We start from the raw sequence: 22,375 nt of genomic DNA on the forward strand, positions 1-22,375 counted from the left end.
TTCTAGATTATAAATCATGCTTCTCACTTATGTAGTAGAAGGTTGTGGATACAAACCAAGTACTTGGTCAACTTTTACATCCAACTTAGACCTGGAGATGGCAAGAAAGACACGAAATTACGCTCTTTTGCACCCATCCTTTTTTAACCCTTTGCAAGGATTAATTCTTCATCTAAACGGGAAGATATGAACATCCCATCAGTCGGCATCCCAGTGAGAGCAGACATTGTATGCTTAAAATGAGCAAGATATGTAAATATGACATGTTATTAAGAATGTTACTACATTACATATATACTTACAGTGTGTATTTAAAATGTTGAAGAAGGTTTTAGGATGTTATTTAGAGCACTTTATAGGCAGAATAGAGCGGCTACCAATGACTCAATTGTTAGCTAACTTTTGCTAAGGTTTATTTTCTATTGAGGATGCATTAACCATCGACCTGCTCAGTGGCCTTGTGGTTAGAGTGTCTGCCCTGAGACTGGAAAGTTGGGAGTTTAAATCCTGGCAGAGTGATACCAAAGACTATAAAAACGGGACCCATTGCCTCCTTGCTTGGCACTCAGCATCAAGGGTTTGGGGTTAAATCACCAAATGATTCCCGAGCACGGCCTCCGCTGCCCTCACCTCCCAGGGGGTGAACTTGGGGATGGGTCAAATGCAGAGGATCATTTCACCACACCTAGTGTGTGACTACCGTTGGGACCTTAACTTTAACTTACATAGGGACTGTGAATGATTCCAAAAAGTGCAGTTCCCCTTGAAATTAGAATAACAAGATATCATGTGAAGTGAATTATATTTATATAGCGCTTTTTTCTAGTGACTCAAAGCACTTTACATAGTGAAACCCAATATCTAAGTTACATTTAAAACAATGTGGGTGGCACTGGGAGCAGGTGGGTAAAGTGTCTTGCCCAAGGACACAACAGCAGTGACTTGGATGGCAGAAGCTGGGATCAAACCTACAACCCTCAAGTTGCTGGCACGGCCACTCTACCAACGGAGCTATACCGCCCCAAGTAATAAGAACATAATATATCAATAATAAAATGCCTCATAGCAAATGCGATGAATTCATCTTAATACTGTCTTTTTTGTCCGGTTAAAGTGAGGAGACTATAATTTAGGAAAACATTTTATTTACAAATGGACTAGAAAAAGTTACTCATTTTTACAGGTAGCTAAAGTTGGGATATAATTAATATAATGAAGGATGAAGTGATTAAGAAATGTTTAATATAGATTAGAATAGGTCGTGCAACTAATATGTCCTGAGTTCCAGTTGAAAGTGGGTGCAAGTTCATGCCCACGCACATACACTCTTATCGCCCACATTCTTGCCACTGTTTACCTGGCTTCTTGGCCGAGGTCTGAAGGACAACACCAGATATGAAGTCGGAGCCCAGGGAAGAAAAAAAGCATCAGTCAATAACTACCAAGCTGCGACACCACTGCAAAGGCTCCTTTATGCTCGTGCTGGTACCACCTGGCTTGGTAGGCTCGTACCCGCCGACCAAGCCAAAGACTTAGGTCCAAAGACAAAACAGGGCATAGATGCCGCAAATACCACATGTTCAACACTCCCCGTTGTCGGTTAAAAACATAGCTATGGGCTGCACTTTGGACACACCTGCTGTAGGATACGAGGAGCGAGCAGCTACACAACAGCTAAGCTAAAACAGCACATTTAAGCATATCAAATAATTATAGTTGCTTAATACGTACACAAAGTCTCCAAAACAGAAGTCTGATAAAAAAGTATCCAGTAACAAACGTGTCCGCATCGTTCAACGTTCTTTGCCGTGAGCTTGACTTCATGAATTATTGTGGCCACTAGGTGTTGTGAAAGATCAAATCCATCAATTGCAAAAGCATCCGTCATAAGTTTACTGTTTTTTTTATATTTGTGTCAATATGTATAAGCATCCTCAGCCTTCCCGGGAAGGTCTATTCAGGTGTACTGGAGAGGAGTTTATGCCGGATAGTTGAACCTCGGATTAGGGAGGAACAGTGTGGTTTTCGTCCTGGTCGTAGAACTGTGGATCAGCTCTATACTCTCGGCAGGGTCCTTGAGGGTGCATGGGAGGTTGCCCAACCAGTCTACATGTGCTTTGTGGACTTGGAGAAGGCATTCGACCGTGTCCCTCGGGAAGTCCTGTGGGGAGAGCTCAGAGAGTATGGGGTATCGGACTGTCTGATTGTGGCGGTCCGCTCCCTGTATGATCAGTGTCAGAGCTTGGTCCACATTGTCGGCAGTAAGTCGGACACTTTTCCAGTGAGGGTTGGACTCTGTCAAGGCAATGATTCTTTTCATAACTTTTATGGACAGAATTTGTAGGCGCAGTCAAGGCGTTGAGGGGATCTGGTTTGGTGGCTGCAGGATTAGGTCTCTGCTTTTTGCAGACGATGTGGTCCTGATGATTTCAACTGGGCAGGATCTTCAGCTCTCACTGGATCGGTTCGCAGCCGAGTGTGAAGCATCTGTGATGAGAATCAGCGCCTCCAAGTCCGAGTCCAAGGTTCTCATCCAGAAAAGGGTGGAGTGCCCTGCCCCAAGTGGAGGAGTTCAAGTACCTCGGAGTCTTGTTCACGAGGTACTCCGGAGTGTCTGCTAGGCCCCAGGTGACGTGGGAAGAGTGGATTGTGAGATTGACAGGTGGATCGGTGCGGCGTCTTCAGTAATGTGGACTGTGTATTGATCCGTTGCGGTGAAGAAGGAGCTGAGCCGGAAGGCAAAGCTCTCAGTTTACCGGTCGATCTACATTTCCATCCTCACCCACGGTCATGGGCTTTGGGTTATGACCGAAAGGACAAGACCACGGGTACAAGCGGCCAAAATAAGGCTCTACTTAGAGATAGGGTGAGAAGCTCTGTCATCCGGGAGGAGCTCAAAGTAAAGCCGCTGCTCCTTCACATGGAAAGGAGCCAGATGAATTGGTTCGGGCATTTAGTCAGGATGCCACCCAAAGGCGAACCCAGGGAGGTGTTTAGGGCACGTCCGACCGTTAGGAGGCCACAGGGAAGACCCAGGACACGTTGGCTAGACTATGTCTCCTGGCGGGCCTGGGAACGCCTCGTGATCCCCCGGTAGGAGAGCTGGACGAAGTGGCTGGGGAGAGGAAAGTCTGGGCTTCCCTTCTTATGCTGCTGCCCCTGTGACCCGCTCTCGAATAAGCAGAAGAAGATGGATGGAAGGATGGATGTGTACCACAACTTGAAAACAGCGTCCAGTCGTTGATATTGTCGCTATTTCTCCTCTTTTGTTGGACAAATTCCTCCTCGTATTCTGCTATCGTTTTTTTTTTTCTAACATCACAAATATTTCTTCTACGGCAGCAGTTAGTCGCTGATTCAGCAACACTCACATCATTTGTAATGTAGACATGTTCACACAATAAAAACACTTTACACTTACATTGGATCTCTGCTTTGATGTGTCGATCACTTCCGCCTCTCTTTGTTAGCAGCTAACAAGCTAAGCTAACCAGCAGGCTAGGCTAGCACGTATAAGTGCACTCAGACTAATGTATCCGCATACAAACAATTAATAACGACGTTTACTCTGTTAAACGACACACATGTGCACATGTACGTTGTAATTAAGACCTAGAAACCATAATAACCAAAACAACGTATTCTCCGCCAGACGCCATCTTGTTTTGTTCTTCCTCCTGTGTGACGTCATCGAAATGTTGTCAACCGCGGAACAATTGTTGGCCAAACACGTGTTTCACTGGGACAATAGTGAGTGGTGCACACTTCCTTCGCCCGGCCACAGAACAACAAAAAGAGTTGCTGGTGTAACAATAGGAAGAATATATTCCACTCCTCTCTTGTACACGCGGCTTATGAGGTAATATACATTATATATTTTCATATTATTTATCTTATTTACCTGATATGTTGTTCCAAGCTAACCTGCTAGCGTTAGCCCGCTAGCAGGCCTTTGTAGCAAATGCGAGCGTTTTTTTTTTGAGGAGTGTATTTTATATGTTCTCTATGAGAATTATATTGACTTATTTAATACTTTAACAATGTTTTTGTTGTATATTACAGTCACACTTAACATCATTAAATATTTGTTACTAGAAAGGAACGAACGTCTCGTAATTTAAGTCTGGAATAAGTCACATGTTATAATAATAATAATAATACATTTTATTTGGCATAGCACTTTTCAGTGTACTCAAAAACGCTTTGCAGGATGAAAGATAAAATATAACTTTTTATGACAGTGTAATATAATGTATTGCACATACATTGCAGTAGTCTACTTTGGATTGGTGCTAACTATATTCGCAATAAATACAAATTATGTTGTTTGCACGCACTTCTATTACCTTGATATAATCCATACATAAATTTTTCTACCGCTTGTCCCTTTTTGTGGTTGCAAGGGGTGGAGGGTGTGCTGGAGCCTATCTCAGCTGCATTCGGGCTGACATATCATGGAATTTAAATCAACTAAGGCTTGTTATTATGAAGACACTATTTGCACAATTGTAAGCGATTAATGCTTATTCAGTCAGACTGAAATAAATATTTCATGAAATAAATGTTACATATTAAAAATGGCTTTAATTTACTGATCACAAATTGAATATGCACCAATATTTTGTTTGTAATCGAATCATGAGGTACCCAAATATTCTAAAAATTATATATATATATGTATGTATATATATATATATGTATGTATATATGTATATATATATATATATATATATATATATATATATATATATATATATATATATATATATATATATATATATATATATATATATATATATATTTAAGACATGCACCTGGGGATAGGTTGATTGGCAACACTAAATTGGCCCTAGTGTGTGAATGTGAGTGTGAATGTTGTCCGTCTACCTGTGTTGGCCCTGCGATGAGGTGGCGACTTGTCCAGGGTGTACACTGCCTTCCGCCCGATTGTAGCTGAGATAGGTGCCAGCGCCCCCTGCTACCCCAAAAAAGGGAATAAGCGGTAGAAAATGGATATATATATGTATATGTGTGTATATATATGTATTTGTGTATATATATATATATATATATATATATATATATATATATATATATATATATATATGTTCTCACGCCAGCACATTTCTTAAGGTGTGAGTGAGGTTCAACCAACATACTATCACACGGCCACACTCGCTGGCACTTGTTACACGTGCTTCGCTGCACTTCTGTTTGTTTTCTGTTGGGTTAAAAATGTTGCTTTTGCAGAAGGAAGATCAAGGAGAGGATATTGCGTGTAAAAGTAAAGCCAACTAATCACAGCTCTGTAGTCCTGGTCACCGTTGACGTGAGGTGGGACTATTTTGGAGGTGCACGTCAAGGTTGGCTGGTAGGTAGGTAGTGGGAGGAGCCAGTTGGCGTCACTTGATGCTGCAGCACAATGAAACTTTTATACGTGCAGACTGACTTCATGCAGTCATGACGGTATTAAAATCCCAGCAGGAGGTTTTCTATAAGTTGTTACTTTTTATCAATAATTAATGTAAATGCAGAAAACAAGATCAATTACACAATTCATAATAATCAATAACTGATGATTATTCCATGTGTAGAAGAACATCACCACAAAGTGCTGTCAGTCCACTTGGAAAATATTATATTTGATAGACTAAAAAATATTTGACACATCTGAGCTGAGGTTTTTTTTTTGTGTTGTCTTGCGGACGTCCAACAGATGAACGCTGGTCAAGAAGAACGTCCCCTTCAGCAGCAGGAGGATCCACAGCCCCCCCACATTAAAGAGGAAGAGGAGGATCTCTGGGTTACTCAGGAGGAAGAGTTTCTTCCAGGGCAGGAGGAGGCTGATCTCAGCAAGTTTCCACTGACTGTTGTCTCTGTGAAGACTGAAGAGCATGAAGACAAACCACCTGAGTCCTCACAGCTTCATCACAGTCCAAGTAAGCACAACATCCACATATCATCTAATACAATGTTTGTGACACATGTTCATCCGGGGGCCACATTTATCACTAAAGATGGAGATATGCCGTATTTTCCGCACTATAAGGCGCACCGTCAATGGATGGCCTATTTTAAAACTTTGTTCATATATAAGCCGCACCGCATTATAAGGCGCGTAGAATAGATGCTACAGTAGAGGCTGGGGTTACGTCATGCATCCTTTAGATGGAGCTGCGTTACAGGGAATGTCAACAAAACAGTCAGTCAAACTTTATTAATAGATTACAAACCAGCGTTCTGACAACTCCGTTCACTCCCAAAATGAATAAACAGCTGTTTTATTATTTTCCCCGATTCAATAAACACGTTAAAAAACAGTCTGATACTGTTACGGTAAATCAAACGTTAGTGCAATTACAATATAGTAACACTGGAAATAGTGCAGAGCAATAATATATCAGTAACTCAACGTTGCTCAAACGATAATGTAACACAACACACAAAATAAACATGTAAAGCTCACTTAATTAAGTTATTCCTCATCCACGAATCTCTCAAATTCTTCTTCTTCAGTGTTCGAATCAAACAGTTGGGCGAATACGGCATCCAACATGTCCGGCTCGTCCAAGTCGTCACTAAAAGAGTCAGAGTCGCTGCTGTTAATGTTCAATTCTCTCGCTGCTGCTCTATTCCCGTCTTCTACTGTGTGACTGATCGCCTTGAGTTTAAAGGCCTACTGAAATGAGATTTTCTTATTTAAACGGGGATATCAGGTCCATTCTATGTGTAATACTTGATCATTTTGCGTTATTGCCATATTTTTGCTGGAAGGATTTAGTAGAGAACATCCACGATAAAGTTCGCAACAGATAAAAGCCCTGCCTCTACTGGAAGTCCCAGACGATGACGTCGCAAGTGTGGGGGCTCCTCACATATTCACATTGTTTTTAATGGGAGCCTCCAACAAAAAGTGCTATTCGGACCGAGAAAGCGACGATTTCACCATTAATTTGAGCGAGGATGAAATATTCCTGTTTGAGGATATTGATAGCGACAGACTAGGGAAAAAAAAAACGCGATTGCAATCGCGTTGCATTAAGACGGATTAATATGTTTTTAGACACATTTACTAGGATAATTCTGGGAAATCCCTTATCTTTCTATTGTCTTGCTAGTGTTTTAGTGAGTTTAACAGTACCTGATAGTCGGAAGTGTACGTCCACGGCCGGGTGTTGACGCGCAGTGTCTCAGGGAAGTCGACGGCAGCTGTACGGGAGGCGCAAGCTCAGCTGATATCCGGTAAGTCCGGTAAGTGGCGACTTTTTAAACACAATTTTCTCACCGAAACCTGTTGGTTGACAAGTGGTCGGGATCCATGTCCGCTGTGATCCATAGCAAAGTTTCAACTCCCTGAATTTTAAACAAGGAATCACCGTGTGTTTGTGTGGCTAAAGGCTAAAGCTTCCCAACTCCATCTTGCTACTTTGACTTCTCCAATATTAATTGAACAAATTGCAAAAGATTCAGCAACACAGATGTCCAAAATACTGTGTAATTATGCCGTTAAAGCAGACTACATTTAGCTGTGTGTGTGCGTAGCGCTCATACTTCCTAAAAACCCGTGACGTCTTATGTACACGTCATCATTACAGGACGTTTTCAAGACAAAACTCCTGGGAAATTTAAAATTGCAATTTAGTAAACTAAAAAGGCCGTATTGGCATGTGTTGCAATGTTAATATTTCATCATTGATATATAAACTATCAGACTGTGTGGTGGGTAGTAGTGGCTTTCAGTAGGCCTTTAAACTCTGCGTCGTAGGAGCCATTTTGGGGTCTTTACACACAGAAACGGCACGCCTCCAGCGGTCATATATCCCAGCATGCACCGCGCGCTTCTTCCTTTTACGGGGGAAAATATGCTCGGCAGCTGTAGAAGAAGAAGAAGCAGCGTAGAAGAAGAAGCGCACTTTTTCTTCTACAGGGGAAAATGAAGTTGGCGGCTGCTTACTGTAGTTTGCAAGACCTCCATCCATCCCTTTGTACCGCTTATTGTGGCTCAATATTGGTCCATATATAAGGCGCCCCGGATTATAAAGTGCACTGCCAGCGTTTGAGAAAATTTGAGGTTTTTAGGTGCGCCTTATAGTGCGGAAAATACGGTACTTGCTTTTTAACACCACCATTTAAAAATGAATGCTCATCAATCATCAACAGTGTAATTGCTGGGGTGTAACCATGTGACCTAGAGGCCGTCCTCCTTACCTCACCTGGTCAAATGAAGGCAAACATTCAATATGGCTACTGTTTATTTACCTTTAGCAGCACATATGTCAGCATATTTCAAAGGTTTAGTGGTGAAGATAAGAGATGTATACCAAGTACCATTTTTTTATTAGTGGTTCCTAATTATGTCGTCCATGAGGACCGTGAAGATTCTGGACTAACGACACAACTATTTGTATTTTTAATTCCAGTTGACTGACGTAACTATGACACGTTGTCACATTGAGTTCAGCTGCCGCTGCTACACATTAAAATCAGCTTTGAATAATGACAAATAAGGAAGCAACCACACGCACAAGTTTGATGTGTGTGTTATTGAGAAGAAGATGACATAACTGCATTTCACCTTGCACTGCACACATAGTTGACTTCTTTAAGACTTCAAATAAACAGCTGCTGATAAAAGACTTCCCTGCTCTGAGATGTTACAGAACATCATGTCTGAGGTGTTCAACCTCTTCTGCTAGTAGGAATGCTATTTAAAATGCCTTTTTTTCCACTTTTTTGTCTCCACAAATGACATGTAGTACCGATAAGAGTACCGATAAATACTGGTATCAATAAGGAGAATCGTTCAGGGTATCATATCCATAAATTCCTAATGATTTATGTCCCTACTGAAGATACAAGCCAGATATCTTTAAAAAATTATTTCAAGGTTTGTTTGGATTTAGTTACTTCTCTGCTGTCCAGCAATGTCTCAATCAATCTATTTTATTAGTACTAATTAGCAAAGTTTTCTTGTCTTTCAAAATTCTTTATTTTGTCAGCCCCCTCATGGTAAAGTTGTCTGAGTGTGAACCATTTGTGACTGATAACACTTTCGGTGAATCAAAATTGAAGAAATTGTTCCGGAAAGTTCATTACTTTGAAGACTGCCAATAAAAACGCAATCAGAATCAGAAATACTTTAATAATCCCAGAGGGGAAATTAAGTGTGGTAACGATACCAATATTTTGGTATCGGTACTAAAATTATTTTGGTACTTTTCTAAATAAAGGAGACCACAAAAATGGCATTATTGGCTTTATTTTAACAAAAAAACTTAGGGTACATTAAACATATGTTTATAATTGGAGTTAAGCCCTTAAATAAAATGTTGAACATACTAGACAACTTTTATTTTAGTAGTAAGTAAACAAACAAAGACTCCTAATTAGTCTGCTGACATATGCAGTAACATATTCTGTCATTTATACACCTATTATTTTCTCACCATTATTAAGGACAAGTGGTAGAAAATGAATTATTAATCTACTTGTTCATTTACTGCTAATATCTGCTTACTTTCTCTTTTAACATATTATATCTACACTTCTGTTAAAATGTGACAATCACTTATTCTTCTCTTCTTTGATACTTTACATTAGTTTTTGGATGATACCACAAGTTTGGGTATCAATCCGATACCAAGTAGTTACAGGATCATACATTGGTCGTATTCAAAGTCCTCACGTGTCCAGGGACATATTTCCTGAGTTTATAAATATAATATACATTTAAAAAAACGAAATAAGACGTTGTGTGGCCAAAAAATATCGACAGGACAGCCGGTTTAAAAGCTGGTTTAAGCCTGTTGCCAATCCCAAGGAGGCCAGGTGCATACTTTGTTAGAGGGATTTCAAACTTGGCATCATGGGAATTAGAGCAGTCAAATCGCACATGCAGTGCGGTAAGCATAAAATCGCGGCAGAGAGCCAAAAACAAACACCAGGCATCTCCCAGTTCTGCGTAGGTCCAGCGCCAACGCACCCCCAGCTAGCAACAACTGCCGCTAGCAGCACTGACCTGACACTAATCTTCGGCGGGACAGTAACATTAAAATCTGAGGTGTTATGGATCTTGCACACTGTGGTGAAACATCAATTTTACACCTCATTGGCGATCTTTTTCGTGTGATGTTCCCTGATTCTCAGGTTGCTAATACATTTTCCTGCGGAAAAAACAGCATATATTACGAGACATGGATTAGCACCTCTCATCCAAAACCTGCTCTTCGACCAAGTCAACGGGTCTCGGTATGTGTTAATGTTCGATGAAACACTGAATCCCAGCACGAAGAAGAAACAACTGGATGTCAATGTTCGATATTGGGTTGGAGATCAAGTACTTTCCCGTTACCTGGATTCTCAATTCCTGGGAAATTCAACAGGCAAAGATTTACGGCACCACTTCAAAGTAAGTAATAGGCTATATTTAATATTACACAATATATTGTGAATTGTGAAAAATCCAAATCTGATTGGTTTAAGTGTGCTTTTACGTCTGTATGGTGTTTGTGTTGAGCCCTGTCACTCTGTGACGGACAATAAAGTTGTTGTTTTTTTTAATCCGTCGGTCACAAACAAATATTTCTGTGGTATGAACACCCTTTAGTGGTCATTGATGTTTAAGCTTTGCATCTCAGACAAGCATACTCTCGTCAATACTCAGTGAACAGTGCATAGGTATAGTAAATAAACATGTTATTTATACATATTACTCCCTCCTGTGATTAGTGATCAATATAGAGAGCCATAGAGAGGGGTGAAACAGGAGAGCAGGAGCAGGTGGGGAGATGGAGGGACTAGATCGGGGGTCGGCAACCCGCGGCTCCGGAGCCGCATGCAGCTCTTTGGCAACTCTGATGCGACTCAGCTGCACAATCGCCGACCCCCCCAGATTGTTGCGGGGAGATTCCGGAATTCAATGCCTCTCCCGGACATCACCCGGAGTCAACGTTCTCCAATTTTCACTCGGACTACAATATCAAGGGCGTGCCGTGATGATATTACCCTTAACGTCCTCTTGAACGTCATCGCGCCCGCCATTCACGGAATGCTATTTGCGTCCTCTTGAACCTCATCACGCACGCCATTCACGGAATGCCATTTGCGTGCCGACCGGACACATGCATTTCGCTGCTTCTATCGGCACATGTATGAGATTGCGAGGCATACTGGGTGACACAGAGTACACTGACGGTTGTGATATAAACAACTTTAACACTCCTACTAATATGCGCCACATTGTGAGCCCACACAAAAGAAGATTGACAAACACATTTCGGGAGAAAATCCTCACAGTAACACAACTTAAACGCAACACAACAAATACCCAGAATCCTTTGCTTCCATGACACATCCTGACTATGTTATACACCTGTGAGCACCAAACCCCACTCCCCCCTTCCCTGCCTGGTTGAGGTGGGCGGGGTTTGGTGCTCGCGGGGTGTATAACATAGTCAGGATGTGAAGTGAATTTATATAGCGCTTTTCTCTAGTGACTCAAAGCGCTTTACATAGTGAAACCCAATATCAAAGTTACATTTAAACCAGTGTGGGTGGCACTGGGAGCAGGTGGGTAAAGTGCCTTGCCCAAGGACACAACGGCAGTGACTAGAATGGTGGAAGCGGGAATCGAACCTGCAATCCTCAAGTTGCTACCAACCGAGCTATGTCGCCCACGTGTTATGGATGCAAAGGATTCTGGGTATTTGTTGTGTTGCGTTTACGTTGTGTTACTGTGAGGATTTTCTCCCGAACTGTGTTTGTCATTCTTCTTTTGTGTGGGTTCACAATGTGGCGCATATTAGTAGGTGTTAAAGTTGTTTATATCACAACCGTCAGTGTACTCTGCCTTCCAGTCATGTGCGTGCGTCTGCGGAAGCCTCTCACAACATGTTGCTGGACTGGCAAGCAGTTTGTACATGTTGTAAAAGGTGTTTAAGGCGATTGGCTTCATAGCACGCCCTTATTCTTGTCATCTGGGTGACCACCAGCAGATATTAGCGAGAATAGTTGCGGCTCCCATTGTCTTCCTCATTTTGTGAAACGGGTCGAAATGGCTCTTTGAGTGGTAAAGGTTGCCGGCCCCTGGACTAGATGAGCGAGGAAGAAAGAAACTTAAACGTAATCTGAGAAATGCGTGCGGACAGAATGTTAAATTACACTGAACTATTTGACAGTCGAGCAATTATGTTCATATCCATGTCATTCTCAGGAGTGTGCGCAGAAACTGAACCTCAGGGATATGGTGTCCATCTCCATGGATGGGCCCGATGTGAATTGGAAGTTCTTTGAGCTTCTACAGCAAGAGCACGCTGAGCAGTATGGTTGTGGGTAGCTGTGGCCTTCACACTGTGGCAAGTGGAGAAGGTAAGATAATTAAAACTTAAGAAAAGTAATCTTTAATTAGTCCCACAAGGGAAATTGGAATATTACAGTAAGTGGACAGTTGACAGTGGTTAAAAGGGGAGCATGGATTTGATTTCAATTATTAAAGATGTTTCACACTGTTTACACATAAGTTCAGTTGTTCTGTCAAGCTCTGCTAATGTGTCAATGTGTCTGGTCTACAATATTGCTCCTTTACATGCTTCTAGTGAAGGAGCTTTTTCACAAAAGGGCCATCAGTATTTTGCATGGATGGGTAAAAGTCATTCTCCATCATAAATGAGTAACAAATGATCCTCTCTCCCACCTAGGTGCTGAGGGCGATGCACTTCCTTTTCTACTGTGCACCAGCAAGGAGGGATGACTTCGCCATCACCAAGTCCTCGGTCTTCCCATTAAAGGGGAACATTATCACCAGACCTATGTAAGCGTCAATATATACCTTGATGGTGCAGAAAAAAGACCATCTATTTTTTTAACCGATTTCCGAACTCTAAATGGGTGAATTTTGGCGAATTAAACGCCTTTCTGTTTATAGCTCTGGAGGGGATGACGTCAGAATGTGACGTCGCCGAGGTAACACACCCGCCATTTTCATTTTCAACACATTGTAAACATTGGGTCTCAGCTCTGTTATTATCCATTTTTTCGACTTTTTTTTGGAACCTTGGAGACATCATGCCTCGTCGGTGTGTTGTCGGAGGGTGTAACAACACTAACAGGGAGGGATTCAAGTTGCACCACTGGCCCGAAGATGCCAAAGTGTCTGCCGCCAGACCCCCATTGGATGTGCTGGAGTGTCTCCACATTTTACCGGCGGTGCTAAGACAGACATGGCACAGAGATGTATGGATAACCTGCAGATGCATTTGCAACGATAGTCAACGAAATCACAAAGGTGAGTTTTTTTTATTTTGACTGCCAGCTAATCGATGCTAACATGCTACGCTAATCGATGCTAACATGCTATTTGCCGGCGGTGCTAAAGCAGACATGGAACAAAGACGTATGGATAACCTGCAGATGCATTTGCAACTATATTACATTTCCTTCCACCCACATTTAATGCGAAACAAACACTTACCAATCGAGGGATTTAAGTTGCTCCAGTGTCAAAAGATGCGAAAGTCCTGATCGTTTGGTCCGCACATTTTACCGGCGATGCTAACGCAGCTATTCGGCCATGCAATGGCTATGAATAGCGTCAATAGCTATTCGCTCAATAGCTTCAGTTTCTTCTTGAATACTTTCATACTCCAACCATCTGTTTCAATACATGCGTAATCTGTTGAATCCGAGTTTTAATCCGAGCTAATGTCGCTATATCTTGCTGTGGTATTCCCATTGTTTGTTTACATTGGCAGCACTGTATGACGTCACAGGGAAATGGACAGTGTCTTCGCAGAGAGCGAAAATAAGGCACTTTAAAGCTTTATTTAGGGATATTCCGAGACCGGTAAAATTTTGAAAAAAACTTCAAAAAATACAACAAGCCACTGGGAACTGATTAATATTGTTTTTAACCCTTTTGAAATTGTGATGATGTTCCCCTTTAACCTTCAGGAGGACACGCTCATCGCCCAGAGACTGGTATGTGACTATGTTGCTGTTTATGGGCGGGTTGCCCATATCCCTCTCACTAAGGAGCTGCTGACCTCAGTGGGATCAGCAAGATCAAGATACAGAGAACACCTTGACCCGGAGAGGAGGAAGAGGCAGAGCGCTGAACAAATGCAGAAGAGAAAAGCTGCAGAACACCACATCTCTGAGCTTAAAAAAAAAGAAGAAAACTCTCCTGGATGTATGTGAGAGTCTGGAGAAAGATGCAGACATGTTTGCTGAGCAAGCGGAAGAGAAGTCTGGCACATTGATGGCACAGCTCGTAACAAAGTCAAACCTCCTCAGGATGAGATATAAAGAAAATATGAGTGAGCTGAAAAAAATAGGGGGGAGAACTCGTGAATGAGAACTGAGGCTCATTAGAGTGTGTTTTCAGTGTTTTGTTGTTGATGTTATAATACTGTTTTGCACTATTATTGACCAAATGTCATTTATTTTTTACCCTCACCTCGGTTATTATGTTTTTACTGGCGTGGGTGTTGGTTTGTTTGTTTTGGATGTCAAAGTTTTTGGATCCCTCAAGATTTTTGATAAGCTGTTTTGCAGAGTGGTGCTTATCAGTTTGTTTATTAATAAACATACCAAAAGTAAACTTGACTGATTGTCATTGAGGTTGTAGTACAGTGGGATCCCCAACCATCGCTTATATTTATAGATGTTTTATTTTTTTCGGTCTTAAATTTCACTCAAGGTGGCATTAAAAAGTTCTTAAAAAGTCTTAAATTTGACTTGCTGTAACCTGCAGATACCCTGGATGAGCATTCCTCAATTTTATCAGTATTTATTGCCACCTTTCCCAACTTCTTTGTCACGTGTTCCTGGCATCAAATTCTAAAGTTAATGATTATTGGCAAAAACATTTTTTTTATCAGTTTGAACATCAATTAAAGCTGCAAGCAGCGTTGGTCGGGTCCGCCTTTGGCTGCTGCCCCCGCGACCCAAACTCCGATAAGCGTTAGAAGATGGATGGATAGTAGCTACTATTATTATAAGGTATTGTGTGTAGAATTTTGAGGACAAAAAAAGAATTAATTCCATTTCACATCGTCTACTGTTAGTCCTAAGTGTCCCAATACTTTTGCCTAGTGTAAGTCGTACGTGTCCCAATATTTTTGCCCAGTGATAGTCGTAAGTGTCCCAATACTTTTGCCTAGTGTTAGTCTTAAGTGTCCCAATACTTTTGCCTAGTGTTAGTCTTAAGTGTCCCAATACTTTGGTACAGTGGTAGACCTAAGTGTCCCAATACTTTTGTCTTGTGTACCTGCCTTCTATGCAATGTGTGGGCACGTTAGTGCTTCCTGCTTTTAAGCAGCCATCTTGAGACAACATCAGCGCAGTGGTTCTTTGAAGGGTCATAAAATCAAAACCGGAGCAGTAATCAAAACTTTGTTGGACAGTTTTAATCAAAAGGGTTCAATCTCTCTTCTATGCGAGTTTGAAGCCGAAACGACAAACGCACTCGGAGGAGTTTACGTTTGAAAAAGGTGACGGGTTTTTACAAAACTTTTATTTTGAAGGGGTAATTGCCAACTTCCTGTTGATTTTTTTCTGCAGAATGTCAATTATTAAAATGTAGGTCTAAGTGAGACCTACATAGAGGTATTTGTTTCATGTCTGTCCGGCATTCCTACTGGAAGTTACAAGCAGTTTTGTGTGTTTTCTCTTCCTGGAAGCAGTTTTTTCTGTGTTTTATTCAAAAAATGCGCTAGAGCACATTTTTTAATTTCCGGGTTTAGTTTTTTCATTAAATCGCAATTTTTGCCAGTCCTGATGTATGTGCCAAGTTTGGTGAGTTTTGAAGCATTTTAAGGGGGTCAAATAACAGCTCAAAGAGGCAAAAATAGCATTTTTTTAGCAAAAATTTTGCTTTGAATGGGTTTTTGCAAAATTTTGTTGATTTTTGCCCTAGAAGATACAATTATGAAATCTAGGTCTGTCAGCCCTACATAGAGGTTTTTGTTCCATGTCTCTACGACATTCCTAACGGAAGTTACGAACAGTCTGTTTTTTGTTTTTTTTTCTAGGGGGCGCTAGAGCGCAATTTTCATTTTTTGGGTTTGGTTACTTAATAAGTTGGGAAGGTTTGCCACACCGACGTGTGTGTCAAATTTGGTGAGTTTTGACGTATGTTAAGGGGGTCAAATTAGGGTGCGAATGAGCGGAATAATAATAAAACCTTACAGTTTCAATAGGGTCCTTGGATCCTTGAATAAAACACAGAAAAAAATGCTTCTAGGAAGAGAAAACAGACAAAACTGCTTGTAACTTCCAGTAGTAATGCCGGACAGACATGAAACAAATACCTCTATGTAGGTCTCACTTAGACCTACATTTTAATAATTGACATCCTGCAGAAAAAATCGGACCCTAAATATATTGTCTTTGTAGCATATTTAACTGAATATGGGTTGAAAATGATTTGCAAATCATTGTATTCCGTTTATATTTACATACAACACAATTTCCCAACTCATATGGAAACGGGGTTTGTACATGTGCACAGCAGGGGAGCTGGTTAACTTCTGAGAGTACTATGTGTGTTTGTGACAATGTCCACGTGTTGTCATTGTGAGTGAGCGGGCGAGTAGAGAGAGAGGAGCAGGACAGGTGTAACAACTACATTATACCTGTCACTATTTAAACTCCTTGTGCAAATCTGAATGCTTATTAATTAAATGTTGACCTAAGTCTGAAGCAAAGGTGGTAATACTAATCACCACATATGGCGAGGCATGTTTTAAAGCAGTAGAACGGTACCAGTACTTTTCAAAGGTGGTATAGTACCGATTTCAATTGATTAGTACCACGATACTTTATTAGTAGCAGTAGACTGTACAACCCCACTACACACACGTACAGTACATAGAATAAAGTGTGTTTTTGTTGTTTGTGTCCTGCAGACGTCCAGCTGCTGATGGGTAATCCAGATGGAGTTTCCCCTCAGTCAGGGGGGAGCTCCACTTTGAAGCAGGAGACTCCACAACCACCCTGCATTAAAAAGGAAGAGGAGGAATTCTGCCTCACTCAGGAGGGAGAGTTTCTTCTAGGACGAGAGGAAGCTGATTACACCAAGTTTCCACTGAGGATTCTCTCTGTGAAGACTGAAGATGATGAAGAGAAACCACAAGTAGGCAACCTCTTAGCTCCACTATCCGATAGTGAGGCTGAAGACGAGGTTGAAGTAACTTTGAGCAGCGATACAGACTTTGAAGGCGATATAAGGACTCACACTGACAACAAACACTCTGAATGCTCAACAAAGAAGAGAGGTAAAAAATGTTTGAGCTGCTCAGTTTGTGTTCAAAGTTTTACTAAAATGAGCCATTTGACTGAACACATGAGAACACACACAGAAGAAAAACCTTTCAATTGTTCAGTTTGTGGAAAAAGCTTTTCTCAAATGAGCTCTTTGACTCAACACACGAGGACACACACAGGTGAAAAACCATTCAAGTGTTCAGTTTGTGGCAACAGCTTTTCTCAAAATGGCTCTTTGACTCGACACATGACAACACACACAGGAGAGAAAAAATTTAACTGTTCAGTTTGTGGCAAAAGCTATTCTCGAATTAGCATTTTGACTGTACACATGAGAACACACACAGGAGAAAAACCATGTAATTGTTCGTTGTGTGGCAAAAGCTTTTCTCAAAATAGCCATTTGGCTGAACACATGAGAACACACACAGGAGAAAGAACATTTAAGTGTTCAGTTTGTGGCAAAAGCTTTTCTCGAAATAGCTCTTTGACTGAACACAAGAGATTACACACAGGAGAAAAAACATTTAATTGTTCAGTTTGTGGCAAAAGCTTTTCTCTAGGTAGCTATTTGATTCAACACATGAGAACACACACAGGTGAAAATCTATTTAAGTGTTCAGTTTGTGGCAAAAGGTTTTTTCGAAATAGCTCTTTGACTCGACACGTGAGAACACACACAGGTGAAAAAACATTTACGTGTTCAGTTTGTGGCAAAAGCTTTTCCAGAAATAGCTATTTGACTCAACACATGAGAACACACACAGGTGAAAAACCGTTCTATTGTTCAGTTTGTGGCAACAGCTTTTCTCAAAAAAGCTCTTTGAGTCAACACATGAAAACACACAAAGGAGGAAAACCATGTAATTGTTCAGTTTGTGGCAAAAGTTTTTCTCGAAATAGCGTTTTGACCGTACACCTGAGAACACACACAGGAGAAAAGCCATATAATTGTTCAGTTTGTGGTGACAGATTTTCTCGGAATAGCATTTTGTCTAAACACATGAGAACACACACAGGTTAAAAACCATTTAGTTGTTCAGTTTGTGGCAAAAGCTTATGTGTCAAGAGAAAATTAACTCAACACATGAAAACACACACTGGAGGAAAACCATTGAGTTGTTCAATGTGCGGTAAGAGGTTCCCACTTAAAGGGGAACATTATCACCAGACCTATGTAAGCGTCAATATATACCTTGATGGTGCAGAAAAAAGACCATCTACTTTTTTAACCGATTTCCGAACTCTAAATGGGTGAATTTTGGCAAATTAAACGCCTTTCTGTTCATCGCTCTTTTTGCGATGACGTCAGAACGTGACGTCACCGAGGTAACACACCCGCCATTTTCATTTTCAACACATTACAAACACCGGGTCTCAGCTCTGTTATTTTCCGTTTTTTCGACTATTTTTGGGAACTTTGGAGACATCATGCCTCGTCGGTGTGTTGTCGGAGGGTGTAACAACACTAACAGGGAGGGATTCAAGTTGCACCACAGGCAAGAAATCTGCCGCCAGACCCCTATTGAATGTGCGGGAGTGTCTCCACATTTTACCGGCGATGACAGACATGGCACAGAGATGTATGGATAACCTGCAGATGCATTTGCAACGATAAAGTCAACGAAATCACAAAGGTGAGTTTTGTTGATGTTGTTGACTTATGTGCTAATCAGACATATTTGGTTGCGGCGTGACTGCCAGCTAATCGAGGCTAACATGCTATTTACCGGTGGTGCTAAAGCAGACATGGCACAGAGAGGTATGGATAACCTGCAGATGCATTTGCAACTATAAAGTCAACTAAATCACAAAGGTGCGTTTTGTTAATGTTGACTGCCAGCTAATCGATGCTAACATGCTACGCTAATCGACGCTAACATGCTATTTACCGGCGGTGCTAAGACAGACACGGCACAGAGATGTATGGATAACCTGTAGATGCATTTGCAACTATAAAGTCAACTAAATCACAAAGGTGAGTTTTGTTAATGTTGACTGCCAGCTAATCGATACTAACATGATATGCTAATTGATGCTAACATGCTATTTACCGGCGGTGCTAAAGCAGACATGGCACAGAGATGTATGGATAACCTGTAGATGCATTTGCAACTATATTACGTTTCCTTCCACCCACATTTAATGCGAAACAAACACTTACCAATCAAAGTACTTAAGTTGCTCCAGTGTCACGAGATGCGAAAGTCTTGATCGTTTGGTCCGCACATTTTACCGGCGATGCTAACGCAGCTATTCGGCCATGCTATGGCTATGAATAGCGTCAATAGCTATTCGCTCAATAGCTTCAGTTTCTTCTTCAATACTTTCATACTCCAACCATCTGTTTCAATACATGCGTAATCTGTTGAATCGTTTACGCCGCTGAAATCCGAGTCTGAATCCGAGCTAATGTCGCTATATCTTGCTGTGGTATTCGCCTTTGTTTGTTTACTTTGGCAGCACTGAATGACGTCACATGGAAATGGATAGTCGAAATAGCGAAAATCAAGCACTTTATAGTTTTTTTCAGGGATATTCAGGGACCGGTAAAATTTTGAAAAAAATGTCAAAAAATACAACAGGCCACTGGGAACTGATTTTTATTGTTTTCAACCCTTTTGAAATTGTGATAATGTTCCCCTTTAAAGGAAACTAAATGAGCTCAAATATAGCTACAAATGAGGCATAATGATGCAATATGTACATACAGGTAGTCTAAATAGCATGTTAGCATCAATTAGCTTGCAGTCATGCCGTGACCAAATATGTCTGATTAGCACACTCCACATAAGTCATAAATCATTCATGCACAGCATAATAAGTTTGGTGGACAAAATGAGACAGAAAAAGAAGTGGCATAAATCATATCCCGGGGGTTTACCTCGCTTGTCTGCGGGAACAGACGGCCGTCGTCCCTGAATAGCTCGCACACTCCGGCAGATTCAGCGGTGGTCTATTTTCCAATATTGCAGATTTCTTTGACTTTATCGTTGGAAATGCATCTGCTTTGAGTGTCGCAGGATATCCACACATTCTTGCCATCTCTGTCGTAGCATAGCTGTCGTCGGTAAAGTGTGCGGAACAAACGAGGGACTTTCGCACCTTTTGGCCAGTGGTGCAACTTGAATCCGTCTGTTGGTGTTGTTACACCCTCCGACAACACACCGACGAGGCATGATGTCTCCAAGGTACAGGAAAACAGTCGAAAAAATGGAAAATAACAGAACTGATTTGACTTGGTGCGTGTAATGAGATTGAGAAAATGGCGGATCGCTTCACGTTGTCATATGTCACGGGTCAAAGGTCATCGCTCTGACAGGCTATCAATTGAAAGGCGTTTAAATCGCCAAATTCGCCTTTTTAGACTTCGGAAATCGGCTAAGAAAACATATGGTCTTTTTTCGGCACCATCAAGGTATATATTGACGCTTACATAGGTCTGCTGATAATGTTCCCCTTTAAAGACAATCCCAGTTTTCTAGAGGATATATAAGTAGAGGTCCATCAGTGTTGCCAACTCCTCAGTAAGGAACGCAGCTATTGGCTGTCCTAGAAGACGACATCGCCTGGTTTACATAATCTGTTGGATTTATTATGTGTGTTTGTTATGTTTATATGTATTTATGGCGGGCTTGCTTGGGAGTTTTAAGATGGGCGTGGCTACCACTGTCAGGTGACTACTTGGGTAGCTTTTAAAAATGGTGTCATTGTTCGTTTGGGAAAATACAGCGTGCTTCGTCACCGGCATACCTCGCTGGTTATTACTGTACAGTTAGTTCCGTATTGGCCCTCTGAATAGGGGTCGTCACTCAGCATAAAAGGAATTACTCGCTGTGCACTTGTTTTATTTGGTACTATTGCAGCAACAGTTACAGTAGCAGTAGTAGCAATAGCAGCAGTAGTAATAGCAGCTGCAGCTGCAGCAATAGCAATAGCAGCAGTAGCAATAGTAGCAATAGCAGCAGCAGCACTAGTAGCAATAGTAGCTGCAGCAATAGTAGCTGCAGTATAAATAGTAGCAGTAGTAGCAATAGGAGCAGTAGCAATAACAGCAGTAGCAACAGCAGTAGCAGCAATAGCAACAGCAGTAGCAATAACAGCAGTAGCAATAGCAGCAGCAGTAGCAATAGCAGCAGTAGTAGCAATAGCAGCAGTAGCAATAGCAGCTGCATCAATTGCAGCAGTAGCAATAGTAGCAGCAGTAGCAATAGTAGCAATAGCAGCAGCAGTAGCAATAGCAGCAGTAGTAGCAATAGCAGCAGTAGTAGCAATAGCAGCTGCAGCAATAGCAGCTGTAGCAATAGCAGCTGCAGCAATAGTAGCTGCAGTAGCAATAGCAGCAGCAGCAGTAGCAATAGCAGCAGCAGTAGCAATAGTAGCTGCAGTAGCAATAGTAGTAGCAATAGCAGCAGCAGTAGCAATAGCAGCAGTAGCAATAGTAGCAGCAGTAGCAGTAGTAGCAATAGCAGCAGCAGCAGTAGCAATAGCAGCTGCAGCAATTGTAGCTACAGTAGCAATAGTAGCTGCAGTAGCAATAGTAGCAGCAGTAGCAATAGCAGCAGCAGCAGTAGCAATAGCAGCAGTAGCAATAGCAGCTGCAGCAATAGTAGCTGCAGTAGCAATAGCAGCAGCAGTAGCAATAGCAGCAGCAGCAATAGCAGCAGTAGCAATAGTAGCAATAGCAGCTGCAGTAGCAATAGTAGCAGCAGTAGCAATAGCAGCAGCAGTTGCAATAGCAGCAGTAGCAATAGTAGCAGTAGTAGCAATAGCAGCAGCAGTTGCAATAGCAGCAGTAGCAATAGTAGCAGTAGCAATAGTAGCAGCAGTAGCAGCTGCAGCAATAGCAGCAGTAGCAATAGCAGCTGCAGTAGCAATAGTAGCAGTAGTAGCAATAGCAGCAGCAGCAGTAGCAATAGCAGCTGCAGCAATAGTAGCAGTAGTAGCAATAGCAGCAGCAGTTGCAATAGCAGCAGTAGCAATAGTAGCAGTAGCAATAGTAGCAGCAGTAGCAGCTGCAGCAATAGCAGCAGTAGCAATAGCAGCTGCAGTAGCAATAGTAGCAGTAGTAGCAATAGCAGCAGCAGCAGTAGCAATAGCAGCAGTAGCAATA

The 22,375-nt window shown here is 41.6% G+C and overlaps 2 protein-coding genes across 7 annotated transcripts in view; one reads left to right on the top strand and one right to left on the bottom strand.

Moving 5' to 3' along the window:
• LOC133542457 (gastrula zinc finger protein XlCGF57.1-like) overlaps window positions 1-22,375 on the bottom strand; it is a 170,172-nt gene that overhangs the window by 11,541 nt on the left and 136,256 nt on the right. The window lies entirely within an intron of this gene.
• Window positions 3,726-21,101, top strand: LOC133542475 (zinc finger protein OZF-like). Of its 6 annotated transcripts, XR_009804166.1 has the most exons (5): window positions 7,945-10,408; window positions 12,212-12,366; window positions 12,696-12,808; window positions 12,923-13,282; window positions 13,948-14,647. XR_009804166.1 is itself a non-coding variant. In XM_061886653.1 (3 exons), the coding sequence occupies exons 2-3, from the start codon at window positions 5,717-5,719 to the stop codon at window positions 18,284-18,286; spliced, it is 1,605 nt and encodes a 534-aa protein (XP_061742637.1). In that variant the 5' UTR covers window positions 3,726-3,859; the 3' UTR covers window positions 18,287-21,101. The 6 variants fall into 6 exon arrangements, 4 of the variants coding, with proteins under 4 accessions (XP_061742637.1, XP_061742639.1, XP_061742640.1 ...); XR_009804165.1 differs by lacking the exon at window positions 12,923-13,282 and having other exon boundaries at window positions 7,946-10,408; window positions 13,948-14,639; XM_061886653.1 differs by lacking the exons at window positions 7,945-10,408; window positions 12,212-12,366; window positions 12,696-12,808; window positions 12,923-13,282; window positions 13,948-14,647 and adding exons at window positions 3,726-3,859; window positions 5,717-5,939; window positions 16,905-21,101.

Source organism: Nerophis ophidion, linkage group LG24 (genome assembly GCF_033978795.1).
Source record: "Nerophis ophidion isolate RoL-2023_Sa linkage group LG24, RoL_Noph_v1.0, whole genome shotgun sequence".
In the NCBI taxonomy this organism is placed as follows: domain Eukaryota; kingdom Metazoa; phylum Chordata; class Actinopteri; order Syngnathiformes; family Syngnathidae; genus Nerophis; species Nerophis ophidion.

Coding starts and splice junctions, on each gene's coding strand:
- LOC133542475 (XM_061886653.1), top strand. CDS start 5,717: ATGAACGCTGGTCAAGAAGAACGTCCCCTTCAGCAGCAGGAGGATCCA. Junction 5,940..16,904: donor ACAGCTTCATCACAGTCCAA/GTAAGCACAACA, acceptor TGTGTCCTGCAG/ACGTCCAGCTGCTGATGGGT.